Source organism: Epinephelus lanceolatus, chromosome 10, assembly GCF_041903045.1.
Source record: "Epinephelus lanceolatus isolate andai-2023 chromosome 10, ASM4190304v1, whole genome shotgun sequence".
Lineage (NCBI taxonomy): Eukaryota > Metazoa > Chordata > Actinopteri > Perciformes > Serranidae > Epinephelus > Epinephelus lanceolatus.
In genome coordinates this window covers 40,230,384-40,248,536 of record NC_135743.1, presented here as the reverse complement: position 1 = coordinate 40,248,536, position 18,153 = coordinate 40,230,384, and the positions used below count along the sequence as shown (strand labels likewise).

Here is an 18,153-nt window from a genome sequence, read left to right as displayed (position 1 = left end):
CTGAAGGACTGAAACCTGCCGATGCATCAGCTCGTATGAGACATCAATGAGTCCTCTTTTTACAGAGCATGTCATGCATTCTCGGAACCCATCGGCTGTATTCGGCGTCTGACTTCCAGCAGACGGCTGTAGAGTCTGTATATAGAGACTACATGTCATGCCAATCAACAATAACCAGGAAACCAGTTTACCCCAGAAAATAAAGAGTGAGTGACATTAAATAAAAAAACAAAAGGCAAGAAATCAAAAGAAAAGAAAAAACAGGTGACGTAGTTATTCCTGTGAAGTGCTTCATGATGAAGGGCATCAGCAGATTTGTCAGTCCATTAGTCAATTATCACCAAAATTATCCTTTTTCTGTTTTGATGATAACAAACACATTGATGCAGTTTGCATGCCTGATTCGCTTCCTCAGCTGGGTTGGAAAGGAGGGCAAATTGTTCTCAACTAAATCTTCACACATCTGTTTCCTTTGTGTTCAGTTTTATGGCTGTTTGAACTGAGAAGGTCTTGACTGTGCAAAGCATATTATAGCACTGACGAAACTGACAGTGTTGCGAGAAAGTGCAGGTGGAAACGGAACTGGGCTATTTGTGTTGAGAGTGCAGTGTCTAGGAGTGTCCACTAGATGGCGACAGAGACCACCAATGTTATTGCCTGTGTGTGACAAGTCTTTCTCTTGTCTCTCTCCTGGTTTCAGATTGCTCTGGGGACAGTCACCAACGTGGAGGAGGCAGTGAAGTGGCTCAATTACACTTACCTCTATGTTCGCATGAGGGCCAACCCACTGGCATATGGCATCAACCACAAGGCTTATCAGGTTGGTCATAAGACTGTGATCTATTTCATTCTGCTTGTCTGTCTTTTTAATATTATAGCAGAGCAGGAGTGTCCTCTGAGTTGTTGTTTTTGTTATTGTTGGGTTTTTATGGACTATGATGACAGTAAAAATGATAAAGGTAGCAGTAAAAAGTGATAAGTGGTGAATATCTAATTTCAATCCAGCATCAATCTAAACTTGATTGTGACTGATTGATCCACTTGTGTCAAATACTTACAGAGTTCTGATAATCTAAGTTTTTCTCTGCTAGAAGATATACAGTTGTATCTGTATGCGGTCATATAGAAGGTTGTGGATAGCTAGAACATTAAGAAAATGAATTTGAGTTAATTGAGTCAATTTTTAAAATCATTATTTTAAAAGCAAGAACAAGTACAGTTTTAGAAAGAAAAGACACACCACAACATGTCAAAGAATGTACAGAATGTACACTCTCATATACTAGAATGTAACTGGTGGATTCAAAATTACATTTTTTTTTTCCAGATGGATCCCTCCTTGGAGCTGTACAGGAAGGAGCTTGTGGTGGAGGCAGGCAGAAAGCTAGATAAGGCCAGAATGATCCGCTTTGAGGAGCGCACCGGCTACTTTGCTTCCACTGACTTGGGCAGGACTGCCAGCCACTTCTACATCAGATACAACACCATAGAGGTAAACTCATTTCTACATCAGATACGACACCATAGAGGTAGACTCATTTCTACATCGGATACGACACCATAGAGGTAGACTCACTTCTACATCAGATATGACACCATAAAGGTAGTCTCATTTCTACATCAGATACGACACCATAAAGGTAGACTCACTTCTACATCGGATACGACACCATAGAGGTAGACTCATTTCTACATCGGATACGACACCATAGAGGTAGACTCACTTCTACATCGGATACGACACCATAGAGGTAGACTCATTTCTACATCGGATGGCAAGACCACAAACACAGTTAACATCTTACAATATTGTAGCCTCACAAAGACAGGAAACCTTGTGTGTTCACCTCAGGTGTCTGATTCCATACCATATTCAGTGTGCATCACTATGTCAGATTTACTGATTTGTCCTGATCAAAACTGCATTAACTCCTTATATTCCTTTTCCCTCCTTCTATGAAGACTTTCAATGAACTTTTCAACTCTCAGCGAACAGAAGCTGACATCCTCAGTATTGTGTCCAAGGCTGAAGAGTTTGAACAGTTAAAGGTGAGAGCTCATCATGTATAAGCTACAACAATGGCTGTCGGAGCCTCAGTTAGGCACTGAGATCTTAACATATCCAAAATAAGTTGTAATTATTAAACTCCATTCTAATATGAGACTGTCAGTGCATCATGGTGGTGATGTGTTTTGGCAGGTTCGTGAGGAGGAGATGGAGGAGCTGGAACAGTTGCTGTGTAACTACTGTGAGCTGCCGGCTGCAGGCGGGGTAGAGAATGGCTACGGCAAGATCAACGTTCTGCTTCAGACATACATCAGCCGAGGAGAGGTGGACAGCTTCTCTCTCATCTCAGACCTGTCGTATGTGGCACAGGTGAGAAAAAAAAGGAACATATACATACACGCTACAGGATGAGCCAATATATCAGAAAATAGATACCATAAATTTGGAGGGTTTCAGTTCATTCCACCCTATTAATTAAGTTACAGTAGCAGTTAGAAAATAAGTAAATGATTAATGTGTATTGTTCATTTTGATGCTACTCTGGATGTTGGTTTTTGTAATAAAGCCAGTTTTCCAGGTTTATTTTGGACTGAGACAAACATACTCCTAATGTGTCTGTCAAACACAACATTAGGCTCAGTCATGCATCTTATGATAATCATTTCCAGTATTTATTAATGTGACAGTAATTTTTTTGATCAAGTAACCATATGTTTTATGACATTTCTGATTTTAAAACTTTGTGACAAAACTAAAACCAGAAGTGATAACTTATGAGGAACGTTTTTTTTTTTTTGTTGTAATGCCAAACAAAAGTTCAGAAATCTCTAAATTCCCAAGCTCTTTTTGTTTAAACTGTGTTGACTTTAATTGATCACTGTTATTGTTGCCTATCTTTTGTATGTTCCCTCTTATTCTGACCAGACCATGGCACACCTGTGTTGTAATGATGCTGGATTTATTGGTATTTTGATATGTCACACATCTCAAGTGGATACTGACTCAGATTTTAACAAATTTACAACCAAAATTTGACTGAAATAAGTCTTTTGTGTGCTTAAAAGAAGTTTGAGATCTTAAAACATGGGATCAAAACAGAAGTACTGCACTGATATTATTGTTCAGTGTACTTTGGTTTTTATGCCTCTGCAGGGGAAATTGTGTTTTCGGGATATCAGTTCTTCTGTCTGTCCCGTTCTTCTAAACACAATATCCCAAGAACAGCTTGAGGGAATTTCCCCAAATTTGGCACAAATTTCTGCTTGGACTCAACGATGATCTGATTAGATTTTGGTGGTCGTAGGTCAAAGGACAAGGTCACTGTGACTTAATCTGTCCGATTCTTGTAAACTTGATATCTCAAGAACACCTTGAGGCAATTGCTTCACATTTGGTACAAACATCTACTTGGACTCAAACTAAACTGATTATATTTTGGTAGTCAAAGGTCAAGGTTGCTGTAGTCTGAGTTGGCGGAAGTTTGCTGCATAGATCAGCCTCTCATTGGGCGGAACGAGCCACCTGCTGAAGTCCCGCCCTACCACCTCCGGTTGTGTAGCAGTTTTCAACCATTTTCAACACATGCTTTACTAACTTTTGCGGTGTTTGATCTTGCGGGGATGTAGCCATTTTTCTGCCATGGTTCGCGTCCTGTAGGCAATATTTTTGTGGGCGTGTTACACCAAAACCTGTTTCCCCCCGGCAATATTTTTGCAAGCGCACCGTTGCTGTGGCACCGCCCAGAACGACTGTGATTGGTTGAAAGAAGTACAAGCAGCCGGGGCGTTTTTTTCTCCAATTTCAAAGAGAGAGTCGGCGCAGCCAGACCTTTCTTTTCTTGAGAAAGGTCTGGTGAGCGAGACTAAGGTTGCTGTGACCTCTCTCTCTCATTCTTATGAATGCAATATCTCAAGAACACTTTAAGACAATTGTTTTTAAAGTTGGCAAAAATGTCTACTTGGACTAATTAGATGTTAGTGGTCAAAGGTCAAGGTCACTGTGACCTCACAAAATATTTGCATGCATTTACAAAAAAAGGGAATGCCCATCTCTTTGACCTAAGCGATTCAAAGGTGTTTTGGCACAAGTTTTGCTTTTTGTTTTAATTTTTCCTATTAGGTGCAGAAGAACATCTGTCTTTAGGTGTGTTTAGACAAATTTGCTTCATTCCATATTCGTAGATTGCAAAAGAAAAGTGGAGTGGCTTTAATGTCACCTGGCTTTTATTTTTTCCCCCTTTCCGTGGTTTGGCAGATCAAATTTAGAGAAAGTTGGATGTTCAGAAGCACTGATTTAGATTTCTTATTAATGGGCAGACAAAAGTATGGGCTTTCACATTCATGTACTGTAGGCTGCCAGCAGTAAGGTCTACATCTACAAGTCAAAGTAAAGTTGGATATGAGTGTTCAAACTACAATGGAGCACATACCATCATAAATCTGATAAGAATCAGCACTCTGGTAAAATGGAGGAAGTGTTAGTATTAAAATGTGCGTGGTTGCTTCACTATAGCAGACTATTGATGCTCTCTTTTCAGGTACTGAGACCACACTGAAGTGATCTAACATTATTTTTTACAATTAAGAACACTTATATACATGATTTTACCATTAAAGGGATAGTGCACCCAAAAATGAAAATTCAGCCATTATCTACTCACCCATATGCCGAGGGAGTCCTCACATCACTTGCGGAGATCCAAGGGGAGAGTGGGTAGCAACACAACACCTAATGGAGGCTAACGGCGCCCCAGATTCAAACGTCCAAAAATACATAATTGAAACCACAAAATATCTCCATTCGTCCGTAGTGATCCAAGTGTCCTGAAGCCCCGACATAATAAGTTGTTTGGAAAAACGTCATTTGAACTCTGTTTTTAGCCTCATTGTAGCCTGTAGCTCTGACTGCCTCTCTGTGCACCACGCTCACATGTGCACGCTTGCACCAGACCGTGAGACATAGGCACCGCGTTCATGTGTGTTCACGTGCTTTCGCTGGTCTCGCGCTATGTACCTGGAGGATTAAGAACTTTATCCACTAATAGGTAGTACAGTTGGCTAGTAGTGCTTAGTAGTACACTGGTAGTAGTTACTGCAGTGGGAGACAGTATTGTAATATGGAACAGAAGAGTATGAACAAGGATTAACAGGATCCTTTTTTGGTGCATCTGTTCTCCTCAGACGTCAGGCCTTCCTGTGGCCAGCCAGACCTCTCAGTCTCACCAAGCTATCAAACAGATTTCAATAATCCCCTCTAGACTGCATTCAGACCTCACCAGACAATCAGATCACATTAACACCTGACCAAATCTATCACAGCCTGACCGGACTTGAGCAGTCTATCAGCAAGCAACACTGCCACCTGACCTCTCCTCCAGAACTGACATGAGCAATCCATCAGCTCACAGCTGTGGCCAACCTGGACGTCTGAACCCAGCCAGCCCTCCTTCTGATCACACATGATTAATCACCAGTTTACTGCATGATGTAGCATACAGCTGTTGCCAGTGACTTCAGTACAAAGTGTGTCAGTCGTTTCATTCCAACTTTACAGTTTACCATTAAAACTGTATGCGGCAATAATACAAGTGCCTCTGGGACTGATGTTGATTCAGCTTTTTTTCCTCTCCTGCTGTTGTCTCGGCTCACAGAATGCTGCTCGGATCGTCAGGGCTTTGTTTGAGATTGCTCTGAGGAAGCGCTGGCCAGCCATGACCTACCGACTGCTCACCCTCTGTAAGGTGATCGACAAGCGGCTGTGGGGCTTCTCCCACCCTCTCCGCCAGTTCCCCAACCTGAGCCATATTGTACTGAACCGCCTGGAGGAGAAGAAGCTCACTGTGGACAAACTGAAGGAGATGAGGAAGGATGAGATCGGTAAAAACAACTGAATACAAGCCTCATTGGTGTACATCTACTCAGACTGTATGAATTACACTAAACTACACTTAAAGACAGGCATATAGCACACAGATGTCAGGTGTAAATATGCCATCGATTCTCAAATAGTGGCAGGGTTCTTTATTTACCTTTACTGCAGGAAAAAACGTAAACTGTATAAAATAAAGCATTGTTACATTTTGATAGTCATACACCACGCTGCTGTGAGGCTTGCGATCATCAGCTCCAGTTAGTTCTACTTTGTCACTTTTTTATTGTGTTAGGGTACCATCAATTACCCCCCTACATGTCTTTAACAGATGCTTCAAATTAAAAGCCTTTCAGTGACTAAAAGGAGGGTATGATCTCTGTTTTCACCGGTCGGCTCTAAATATGAAACAGCTGCAGGAAGTTTTGATTTTCATTGAGAGTAGTGACAGAAAAAAACAGTATTTAGAATTCATTAGTGAATGAAAACATATTTTGTTAAAAAGAAAAATTGAGAGCAGCAGAGTGATGAGAATGAACCACTCTGTTGTGGTATTAATATTACCAAACATTTGGGTGAATTTAGCCGTTGCAGCTGTTATTTGAACATTGGATTTTATTTGGAATTTACTGTCATCTATATGAAATATATCATGTTAACTCATATTTATAACACCAAACACATGTTAATGCCAGGTGAATTGTTCCCAGGTCACATGCTGCACCATGTCAACGTGGGGTTATCAGTCAAACAGTGTGTCCACCAGATCCCATCGATCATAATGGAAGCCAGCATTCAGCCAATCACACGCACCGTCTTACGTGTTCGTCTCATCATCACGCCTGACTTTCGCTGGAACGATCAGGTAAATATGGATGGCATTAATATATTCTGTAATATACAAGCATACTGCTGGTGTCGGCTTCTCTCTCTTTTGAAATAGTATGAAAATTTTAATTGAAAGTACATGACATAGTCTTCGAGTTGCCTGGCTTATTTTTTGTAGCATTTTCAGACACATTTCTCAGCCTACCAGTGTTTGCCACCACCTAAAAATACATTCCCTATTTTTTTGCAAGCACATAACCAACACCCCAAATTATAATATATTATACAATATTATAAGGATTTACATTGTTGTGTCGCTGTATTCCTCAAAAACAGCAGTTGGTCTACTTGGACGCAAAGCTGCTGTATGTTGCCCTGCAGGCTTGAGCAGATATGATCATGTGTTGATCGTGTGTGCTGCAGTTGTTAAGCATGTTGAGCTGTGTTGTGCTTTCCTGCTTCTCCCGCTGACAGTGATAGAGCAGTAAGTCCATTTCTTTAAATTGAACAAAAGCATCCACTTGGATTCAACAATGATCTGATTAGCTTTAGGTGGTCAAAGGTCAAGGTCACTGTGACTTCATCATTCTTGTGAACTCGATATTTAAGGAATGCCTCGAGGAAATTTCTTCACATTTGATAAAAACATCCACTCGGACTCAAGGATAAACTGACAGCATTTTGGTAGTCAAAGGTCAAGGTTGCTGTCTCATTGTTATGAATGCTATATTTGAACACCTTGAGGGATTTTTTTTTTTTCTTCAAATTTGACACAGACGTCCACTTGGACGAAACAATTCACTGAGTAGATTTTGGTGGTCAAATGTCAAGGTCACTGTGACCTTGTGTCCATCCCATTCCCTTGAGCATGTTATCTCAAGAATACATTTAGGGAATTCCTTCAGATTTGGCACAGATATAAACTTGGACTCAAGGATGAACAGACCATGACCATAGGTCAGAGGTCATGGTGACTGTGACCTTGTCTGTCTCATTTTTGTGAAAGCGATATCTTTCTTTAAATTTGGCACAAATGTTCACTTGGACTGAAGAATAAACTGATTAGACATTGGTGGTCGAAGGTCATGGTCACTGTGACCTCACAAAATATGTTTATGGCCATAACTCAAGAATTCCTATGCTAATTATGAAAAAAAATACATAAATGTTTGATGACATAAAATATTAAAGTGATGACATTTTAAATCCAACAGGTCTAAGTTCAACTTCACTGTGACATCACAATATTCTGCATAAATCACTTTTCTGGTCATTACTCAACATCGTATCTCAGGTTCAGGACGGGAGACAGTTGGTCAGATACTGAATTGGCGACACTAATCTTGAGTGTCCACCTTGAAACTGTGCTGATTGTATGGATCTTCTGTGCTGCCCCAGGGGAAGATGCATGTAAGCCATTTGTGTTTTCACAGACATGGATGTAAACTGTAAGTGCTTCCAAAAGTGACAGTGGAAAAGGCCCAGTAGATATTAAGTAGGGTGTAGGCTCTACAGGATGATTTTTTTCCTTGGCAACTACCATGGTTTTGCCAAATAATGTACAGATGTTTAGGCATTCTATTAACTTAGATGGTTTTAAAACAGTGCATATAGCTGCTGTAGATGGGAAGCATGCACCCGAACCCCCCTAGGTTTGGGCTTAGCCCTGAATGTTTACAACATTTGGCTCCGCCCCTGTTGAAGTGAGAGATTAGTACATCTAACAATGCACCTTCATATACAAAATAATTTGAAGACAGACTAAACTTCTACTTGGCTGTAAAAGTCCTTATATCACTAATGCACTTAAGTCAGCAATGCTTCCAAAATAGGACAGGGGTAGGGGTCTGTCTGACTACTGACTGGCTACATGTGTACGCAGATTTACAGTAACCAGGCTTCTACAGAGCATGTAAACAGGTTGTCCAACTCCTCACTTAACCTGATACTTAAAAATAATCAGATTTTTTCTGAGTATCAATATGCTGAATAGTTACAAAATTTTCAGAGTTACAACAAAACATGGCAAAACACTGCTGCGGTGTGACCAGCAGCACAAAACACAACATAGCTATATACTACATCACTGTTGCACTGTTGCCTCCACATCACTCCAAAGCTCCGCCACCAGTAGCAATGATTGTGTGGAACATACTAAACATACAGATCAACTGTGGAGCAGCTGACTACAGCTGCTGTCTTCCATGAAGGAATAAGCTGCAAATGTTTCAGTCAGAGTGTGAGGAATTTAATACCATATATATTTTCAGTAAATCACTTATTTCATTCTTGGCCAGATGTAACCCTTAACCATTCTGGAGAAGTGCAGGTCAGTCAGTCCTTTGAATTTTAGCATTTGTCTCCTCCTCCTCCTGTCTGGAGCAGCACACCCCCATATACGCACCAAAACTACTTACTGACACAAGCGGTGTAGTCATGGTCACATTTTTACAACAGAGAAAAGAAGAGCTGCTCCTCCTACCTTGTTATTCTTACAGCCATGGAATCTCCATCTGTCCTTGAGAGCCAGAATGCCTCCAGCATGTCCCACCTCAGTGGGCAAACAGGCCAGAGGGGATCATGGGAAGCTTAGTCCGGAGTTTGTCATGGAATCTGAGAGGAATAGGAAGCTCATTGTAGCAGGGCTGAATATGAAGATGAATGTTTATGTCTGATTAGCGACGCATGCTCCAATCATGGGAGAGTGGTAATGGAAGACTGGCTGGCTTAGCCCTGATCCGGCTGCAGAGCCACGACACATGTATCGACACATGAGCCGCCTCCGTGATGGCACCCAGGAAACACCACACTGACACATTACAATGAATACTGCCATTACCCGGCAAGTATTGTTTATTGTCCTTAATTAAGGTTGATATATTTATTACAATTAAATTGTCAGTGGATTTGGAACGCTGATATTTCACAATCAGAATCAGCTTTATTGGCCAAACATGTGCACATACAAGGAATCTGACTCTGGTCTTATGTTGCTTTAAATGTACATACACAGAATAGACATACAGCTAAAAACAAGGACAATGAAGCTGGACAAGGTAAACATAAACACTTGACTACTACAAACATTTGACAACTCTACACCAAATATATGTAGAAAAGTGTACAAATGTAGAACAACACAATGAAGTATGTTAATTAGTCTGACAATAATGAAAGATGCAGAGTGCAAATGTTGCTGGAATATATACAGAATGATACACCAACGGCTGCACCTCAGGGGACCCTTCTGTGAAAACTTCTGAAGTCTGCAGACGATACCACTGTCATCAGCCTAATCAGGGGTTGGGATGAGTCTGCATATAGACAGGAGGTGGAGCAGCTGGGCCTCTGGTGCGGTCAGAACCACCTGTACCTGAACCCGCTCAAGACTGTGGAGATGACAGTGGACTTGAGGAGAAACCCCCCGACACTGCTCCGCCTCACCATCCTCAACAGCACAGTATCTACTGTGGACACCTTCAGGTTTCTGGGTACCACAATCTCTAGGGACCTGAAGTGGACCTCCCACATAGACACTCTCCCGAAAAATGCCCAGCAGAGGCTGTACTTCCTGCAACTGCTCAGGAAGCTCAGCCTGCCTCAGGAACTGCTGATCACGTCCTACACCGCCATAATCCAGTCTGTTCTCTGCACATCCATCACCATCTGGTTTGGATCTGCCACCAAACTGGGTAGGAGCAGACTGCAATGGACAGTCGGGTCTGCAGAGAGGATTATTGGGCCTGATCTTCCCTCCATCCAGGACCTGTACCGGTCAAGGGTCAGGAAACGGGCAGGGAACATCTCTGCAGACCCCACGCACCCTGGACACAAATTGTTTAAGCTCTTCCCCTCCAGTAGGCACTACAGAGCACTGTTCGCCAAAACTACCCATCACAAAGAAAGTTTCTTCCCCTAGGCTGTCACTCTGATTAACTCCTAACAGTCACAGAGTGGCAGGACAAACAACACTTGCATTTTTGCTCTATTTTTACCTCACAGACTTGTATGTTTTTGTGCATTGGATGTATATTTGTTTATTTTTTGTATATTTCACTTGCTTGTCTAATTTTTAGAATTTATGTCAGTACTGGTACATTGAGAGCAAAGTCTACCGAAGTCAAATTCCTTGTATATACACACGTACTAACAAAGCTGATTCTGATTCTGCTAAATATAACAAGTTGCTCCTATACATAAGGCAGCTGGATATGACATCATGTACTGTTTACCTGGGTTATGTTTGACAGATATTTACATGTTTGCAGAGTTAACTGACACAATAAGAATATATAATTTACTGGTAAAGTGGATACTTGGTGTTACAGGGTTATTCCAGAGGGATTGTTGTTGTGTTCATCATGGTGACAGCCTGTAGAAACAAGCTGTTCTTGTGTCTGGTTGTTTTGGCACACAGTGTTCTGTAGTTTAAATGTACTCAAAGTTTAGAATATTTTCACTGTTTTACCTTGCTGTCAAACAGCAGTTTTCAGTGGGGAACTGAAGATGTTATATGGCTCTCTATAAAGCCAGACTCCATTTATAAAATGTGATTGAACATGTCTGAACACAGGAGCTGCTGGTGTACCTCTACTTTGATCAGTGAGTTTGTGTGTGTTATTCTGTTACACTGGTGTTAAAAGGGGATAGTTTGAAATTACCAAGTTGTACAATAGCACAAACTAACTAACTGATTGAGGCAGCAGTAAACGAACAACTCCCATGTTCAGTGAGTTTAAATTATGTTTTTTGTCAATGGAGTCTGGTGGCTTTGACAAGAACATAGATGGAGAACTGAAGCCGTTAATGGTTTCCCTGTTGGGAAGGGCTAGGTGGAGCGGTAAAAATACTGTCCATATAGCATACACTTAAATTGATTGAATTTTGTAAGTGGGTCTTTTTGAGGTGGCTAAAATACATTTTGCTGCCGCCCCTTCAGTACATAGCTATTGCTTAGCTTCCATATCTGCACTCCTTCCATTTCTCCAAATTGTGGAAGGAATCGGCAGACATGTACTGAATGTATTACACTGGCTATGGAGAAATACCCCATACAACCCCACTTTAAAAAAAAAACCAGAACAATCCGTTATAGACCCATACTGCCTCAGGTTTTTTTTATTTTTTCGGTGTGTACTGTATTATGAATCAACATCTCTCTACAGCCTCTGCAGCAATTTATCTAATGAGTTTGACAATGGTATATAACAACGGGATTATTCTGTTGGATTGTGTTATGTTGTAAATTGATGAGTTTGTGTATTTTTGTGGTTTTTATTTATTTTGTGTTGTTTATTTGAACCCTATCTGTTGAATGATTTAGGTCCATGGGTCAGTGGGTGAGCCATGGTGGTTATGGGTGGAGGATCCCATCAATGATCACATCTACCACTCTGAGTACTTCCTCCTGCAGAAGAAACAGGTTTGTTGTTTTTTTTATCTTGGACCTCAGTTAACATGAGGACAGTGTTCCTCAAAGATTATGTCATGACTGATGTGTCCTTTATCTTTATGAGTGTGTGTTCATCCCTCCAGGTGGTAACAGGAGAGCCTCAACACGTAGTGTTCACCATCCCCATCTTTGAGCCGTTGCCCTCCCAGTACTACATTAAGGCGGTGTCTGACCGCTGGCTCGGAGCCGAGGCCGTCTGCATCATTAACTTCCAGAACCTCATCCTACCCGAGAGACACCCTCCACACACTGGTACACACACACACACACACACACACACACACATTTATGATGTGACAACAGGGATTTGACTTGACTTGAATTTAAAATAGTAATACTAAGTCTGTTAGTCTGTTATAGCACCAGCAACAGTTGGTGGACACTGTTGAATGTTTCCAGCTGTTATATATATAGTTGCTGCAGTCCCAGTCCAATCACAATGTAAAAATGTTCCATTACAAGTAAAAGCCCTGCACTGAAAATCCTACTTAGAAGTTGAGACGTATAATCAGCAAAATGCACTTAAAAGTATCAAAAGTAAAATAGCTTAAAGAAAGTAGAAAGAAAGCTGTCAAATAAGTATGATGTAGAAAACATTACAATACGTGGAGTATATATGTACACTATAAAAAAAAAATGTAAATAGTCATTTGTCACTTAGTCACTTGTACGTCACTAAAGTATAGTACCTGTACCGCAGAGTTAAGTCTTTCATTCTCCTTTTTTTTCCCCTGTCTGCATATCTATTCACTGTAACGCTGTATGTCCACAAGCGCAGTTCAGTCTGCTTTTTTTCCTAGATACAGCCGCTGCTATCTTCAAGTGGTGGCATCATTTGGAGCCAGTGTCTGTGCAGTACCAATATCTGTGGTGTTGAGTTCCCGCCCAAACACCTGTCCAACCAATTGTGAAAACTGGCATTGATTGCGAATACACTGATTGGCAGGCACAGCTGTCAATCATGACGTCAACCCCCTTTTTAAAGTATCAGATAACTAATTAAAACCAGACTTAACAGAGGAATGAACACTTGAACATACAGCCGGGTGATAAGCAACTACCTAAAATGACTCGCTTGACATGTACTTTGATTTTTTTAGTTTGGTCCATGATGTCCCACTCAACAGTGTGTTTCTTAGTCACAATTCTGGACTGTTTTCTGTTTATGTCTTTAAAATGATTATTGGCCAATACATTGCGATCAGATTTTGTAAATCCGAAATATTGATATTCATTTCGACCTTAAAGGAGAACTATGCTCATTTTTTAAATTCATACATGTTATTCCTATGGTCTAAGACAGTCCAAAATTATTAGTGAACATGAACAACTTTTTCCCAAATCCAAAAGTTAGGGTGCTAAAACTCAAATTTGTGATGTCATAGGGTATAAAGTCTGGAGCTGCTCCATAGACAATGAATGGTGAAAGCCAGAGGAATTTATATGGGTACATTTTGTGTTTCAGAGCTAAGAACACTACAAATGAATAAAGCTCATTTGGGTTTAAAAAAAGAAAACATTCAGTGGGTCTATAAAATCGGGCTCCCATTCACTGGCTGTGGAGAAGCTCCAGATTTTATACTCAATGACATCACAAGTTTGAGACTCAAGCCGGATTTATGGTAGGGCGCTTGACACTTTTGATGGATGTCACTCAGAGACATTTTGTTAGACCAAAACTTATTCACCATCTATCTTAAGGGTGATGTCTCAAGAACACCTTGAGGGAATTTCTTTAAATTTGACAATAACATCCACTTCGACTCAACGAGAAACTGATTTGACCTTGGTGATCAAAGCTCAAGATCACTGTGACCTTGTGTCCATCTGATTTTTGTGAACAAGATATCTGAAGAAAGCCTTGAGGGAATTTCCTCAAATTTGGCACAAACATCCACATGGACTCAAGACTAAACTGATGAGAATTTGAGAGTTAAAGGTCACTGTGACCTCATAAAACATGCTTTTGGCTATAACTCAAGACTTTTTCATGCTATTTATGATAAAATTTCACAATGATGATTTTCACGTCTAATATGTGTCTAATAGGATAAAATGATGAAGTAATGACATTTTATATTCAAAAGGTCAAAGGTCAACTTCACTGTGACATGATAATGTTCTGCAGAAACACTTGGCCATTATTCAGTGTCATATCTCAGGAACTAGGGGAGACATTTGGTCAGATACTGAACTGTAAGATAATGATAATGTTAACTGTAATGTTAACTGTAAATGGAACTTGATTGATATGTAGAGACATACAACCACGAGGCGGTAATTCTATTTTTTTCTTACAGCAGTATAAATTAGCCATAAATTGTTGGACTAAACCAGTACAGACATCAAGTAGGCTTTCCATAGACTGATGAAGGATGCATCTTTTGCACAGTGAAAGAAACCTTAGCCTTTACTACAATCTAATACTGGCATAAGCCAAAGGATACTTTTTCTACAAACCACCAGCTATAACTTTCAGTCAGATTAAAACAGCGGCTCACCACCACAAAATGGCTTAGTTGTTTGGAAGCTACACGGAGACATCAAAACCCCATGTAGACTGGAGAACAAAAGCATCTAATCCTCGCATACTCCACTCATTCACTCCTCCAGACTGTAAGAAAGGAACCAGAGTATTATTTCTGACCACATTTCCCCTCAGTAAGAAGAGACACAATTACAACACTTATCAGGGAAAAACCCCACAGCACAGAAGAGATCATATCACAGGCTGAAGGAACGGCACTGTTTGACCAACGTCTCCAGCCTTTCATTAATAAAATAGTCTCTTATATAAAAGTTTCGGTTTGTCATCTTCCATTATACATGTGGGAAAAAAGGATCTGAAGAAATCTTCAAAGTACTTAACCATTCAATATACAGTTGATTGTTGCTAACATTAGAGCCTAGAGATTTAGAAGAGTCTCATCCAGGGACTGTGACTGTACAGTAAACAGAAAAGATACTGTTGTTCCATTTCTGTAGATGTTAATAGAGAAAATGAAAGAAAAACTAATCAATGTTTTGATATAAAACAGTGGTTCAAATGACTGTTAAGTTAAAGGATAATCTCCTAGTGATGAACACAAAGAAGTATGCATCATGTATGTCATAATTGAGTTGATTTAATTATCAGTTTCTGCCTTGTAGATGCGTGTCAGCATTTGCTACTGGGAAACTCGTTATGTTTCTGTAAGCTCAAATAAACCAGACTTGGCACTTTTTAATACAGAAGTGCCTTAAAACCAAAGAAACATGGAAACCTCAAGTAAGCCAAAGTCAAAGTCACAATTCAAAATGAAAGCCAAATTTTATTTTTAGCAAAGTATTTTTTTATGCACAGTGTTTTAACCTTCTCATGACCAACTCTTCAGACATACAATCATTGTCTGATGCTGTCTGATGACATGACCTCTTGTGCCTCCTAAAGAACAAAAGCTTCTCTACCATCCATCTCATTTGACATGAGCAAAGCATTAACACCCAACCCTGTCTTTAAGCTCAGCAGGCAGCTGTTCTCAGTAAGAAAGCTCTGTTAAACCCACTGCGCTCCAAGTTAGAGACTAGCTTTGAAACAAAGTGAAACATTTGGCAGTTAGTCCTGAAATTTCACTGGTGTATACGGTATGTGGTGAAATTAAGGCTGATTTATATTTGTGCGTGAGCTCCATGCAGACCCTACACCATAGCCTACACATGTGGCCTACACCATTGTGAGCATTTATACTTGTGCGGTGGTGTGTCTTTGTCACTCTGCCGTTACACCTCCAAAACACTAATCGGCGATGGGGTTTCTGTGAAGTGCTGTATAGTTGAGCTGATTCAAGACACACCTAAAATACATGTGAAACATGGCCTAAAAGCAACAATTTTAAACACAAGTACACAAATCAGCTTCATTATTTCTCCCAGGATTCACAGACAAAGCACTTGTCTTTTGCTGGATACATTTTTCCCACAAATACAACATGCTAATGTTATTAGCACAAGCCTATGGCACTTCACATTGTATAAATTCGCCTAGCAGCTAGCAGAGATTTCCTCTACTCATATGAAGCCAGGATAAATCACACACTTAAAATGCTGTTTTGTGGAGGCTTTATTGTCTTCACAATTTATTGTGTCTTATCTGTGATATAAAAGTAAATAAAAACTTCACTGAGGAAAATGGTTTCAACTTACAAAAATTTCACATCAGGCAACAGCGTAAGATATAGCCTGCTATATATATGTATGCTCTACGTAGCCACAGAGCCTATGCCATAGGTACGACGTACCTTAGCTGCAGAAGTATAAATCCTGCTTTAGTGTGCTGTGCTGTGCTAGCTACACCTTAATTCACTGAATTAGATGTGAAAATATGCTGTTTTTGTCCACAATCTCTGTCATTGCAACTGTAACAGTCCTGTAATGGTAGCCCCACCTCTCTCAGTTGCTATGTCTGTCTGCTTGGCATCTTGTTTCTGCCTGTAAATACTGACCTCTGGTGGCATGTGCTGTTCACTACATGCACTACAGCCTCAATACGGCATCTCAGCATCAGTTTAATAAAAAGGGAAGTGTCTGCAGTTTTGATAGTATTGAAAATCATGCTGTATGGATTTCTAAATATCCTGGTACAAAGTAATACTGTTATAATGCCTAAGGCTATTCTGAGCTATTTTGTTTTGATTAGATCTTCTCTGGCTGATACTTGAACAACTATATGTCATTCTCATATCTACTTAGCAACGCAGGTTAATTGCATGTCATGAACGTGATAAATGACTAATCATACAAGATACATTTTCCCAGCCACAAATTACTTTAATGTACTGTAAGCTACATTGCTGCAGTCAGTATATTTCCTATACATAATGTATCACACTGTCTCTCAGTATTTCTTTGTCATTAATGGTATTTTATGGTTGTAAGTACTTAAATGAGCTCTATACAACATATAGAGAGAATCTATCATTCAGAGTTTGATTGAGGTTGTCTGCACACAGTTCTCAACATAGAGGTGGCTGAGTCGGCAGCTAGCAGCTAACGGTGCTAACAGCGCATTCAGTGCTAACAACAGCAACAGTGCTAACAGAACTGGTTTGGAATCAAAGGGTGGGCACCATGCTTACATGATAACACCATCCTGATATCAGCAGCAGCCACAGTATGAGTGCAGTGCAGAACGACAGTGATGAGCTAGCTAGTGGGATATGCACGCAGGGACTAACACAAACGCGCAGCTCAACTGTCTAACACAACAGTGAACAGAGAAGTTTAGATTACAGCACACAAAAAGGGAGTGTGACTGCATTCTCTGCTCAGAAGGCCATTACTCCACTATATCTTTACACAATAAATAGTAATTTGCTGCTGTGTTAGTGCTCAAAATATCACATACAGAACCTTAAATATATTATTTATGGATTGAAATGTTAGCCATATTACATCCTAAAAACAGTAGGGGTCTTTGTTTTGTAGAAGAGTTCAGATGAAGCTACATCTGATCTCTGGCTTTCATATTGCTGAAAATGAACAATCAATCAGTCAGTTTTATTTATAAAGCCCAATATCACAAATCACAGTTTGCCCCAGAGGGCTTTACAGCATACGACGTCCCTCTGTCCTTTGGACCCTCACAGCGGATAAGGAAAAAAAAAACTTTAACAGGGGAAAAAATGGTAGAAACCTCAGGAAGAGCAACTGAGGAGGGATCCCTCTTCCAGGACGGACAGACGTGCAATAGATGACGTACAGAACAGATCAACATAAGAAATTAACAGTAATCCATATGACAAAAAATGAGACATTAAGAGAGACAGAGACAGAGAGAGAGAGAGATGCAAGACAGACCGTAATGACAGTAGCCTACAACAACGTTAATTTAAGTAATAATTTTCTAATGATAATTACGGCTATTGTGGTACAATATGTTGAAAGTATATATTAATATATGATAGTATGTATATGTGACATTAATCATATTTGTATAATAACAGTAGAAGTATGACTAATA

General features: G+C 40.1%; 1 protein-coding gene across 1 annotated transcript in view; it reads left to right on the top strand.

Moving 5' to 3' along the window:
* The window catches only part of ascc3 (activating signal cointegrator 1 complex subunit 3), a 257,950-nt gene that overhangs the window by 172,917 nt on the left and 66,880 nt on the right, over window positions 1-18,153 (top strand). The window contains exons 17-24 of the mRNA XM_033639918.2: window positions 701-820; window positions 1,328-1,492; window positions 1,963-2,049; window positions 2,201-2,377; window positions 5,658-5,883; window positions 6,586-6,740; window positions 12,027-12,125; window positions 12,239-12,407. Coding sequence (XP_033495809.2) covers window positions 701-820; window positions 1,328-1,492; window positions 1,963-2,049; window positions 2,201-2,377; window positions 5,658-5,883; window positions 6,586-6,740; window positions 12,027-12,125; window positions 12,239-12,407 — 1,198 coding nt within the window. The remainder of the gene's footprint in view (window positions 1-700; window positions 821-1,327; window positions 1,493-1,962; window positions 2,050-2,200; window positions 2,378-5,657; window positions 5,884-6,585; window positions 6,741-12,026; window positions 12,126-12,238; window positions 12,408-18,153) is intronic.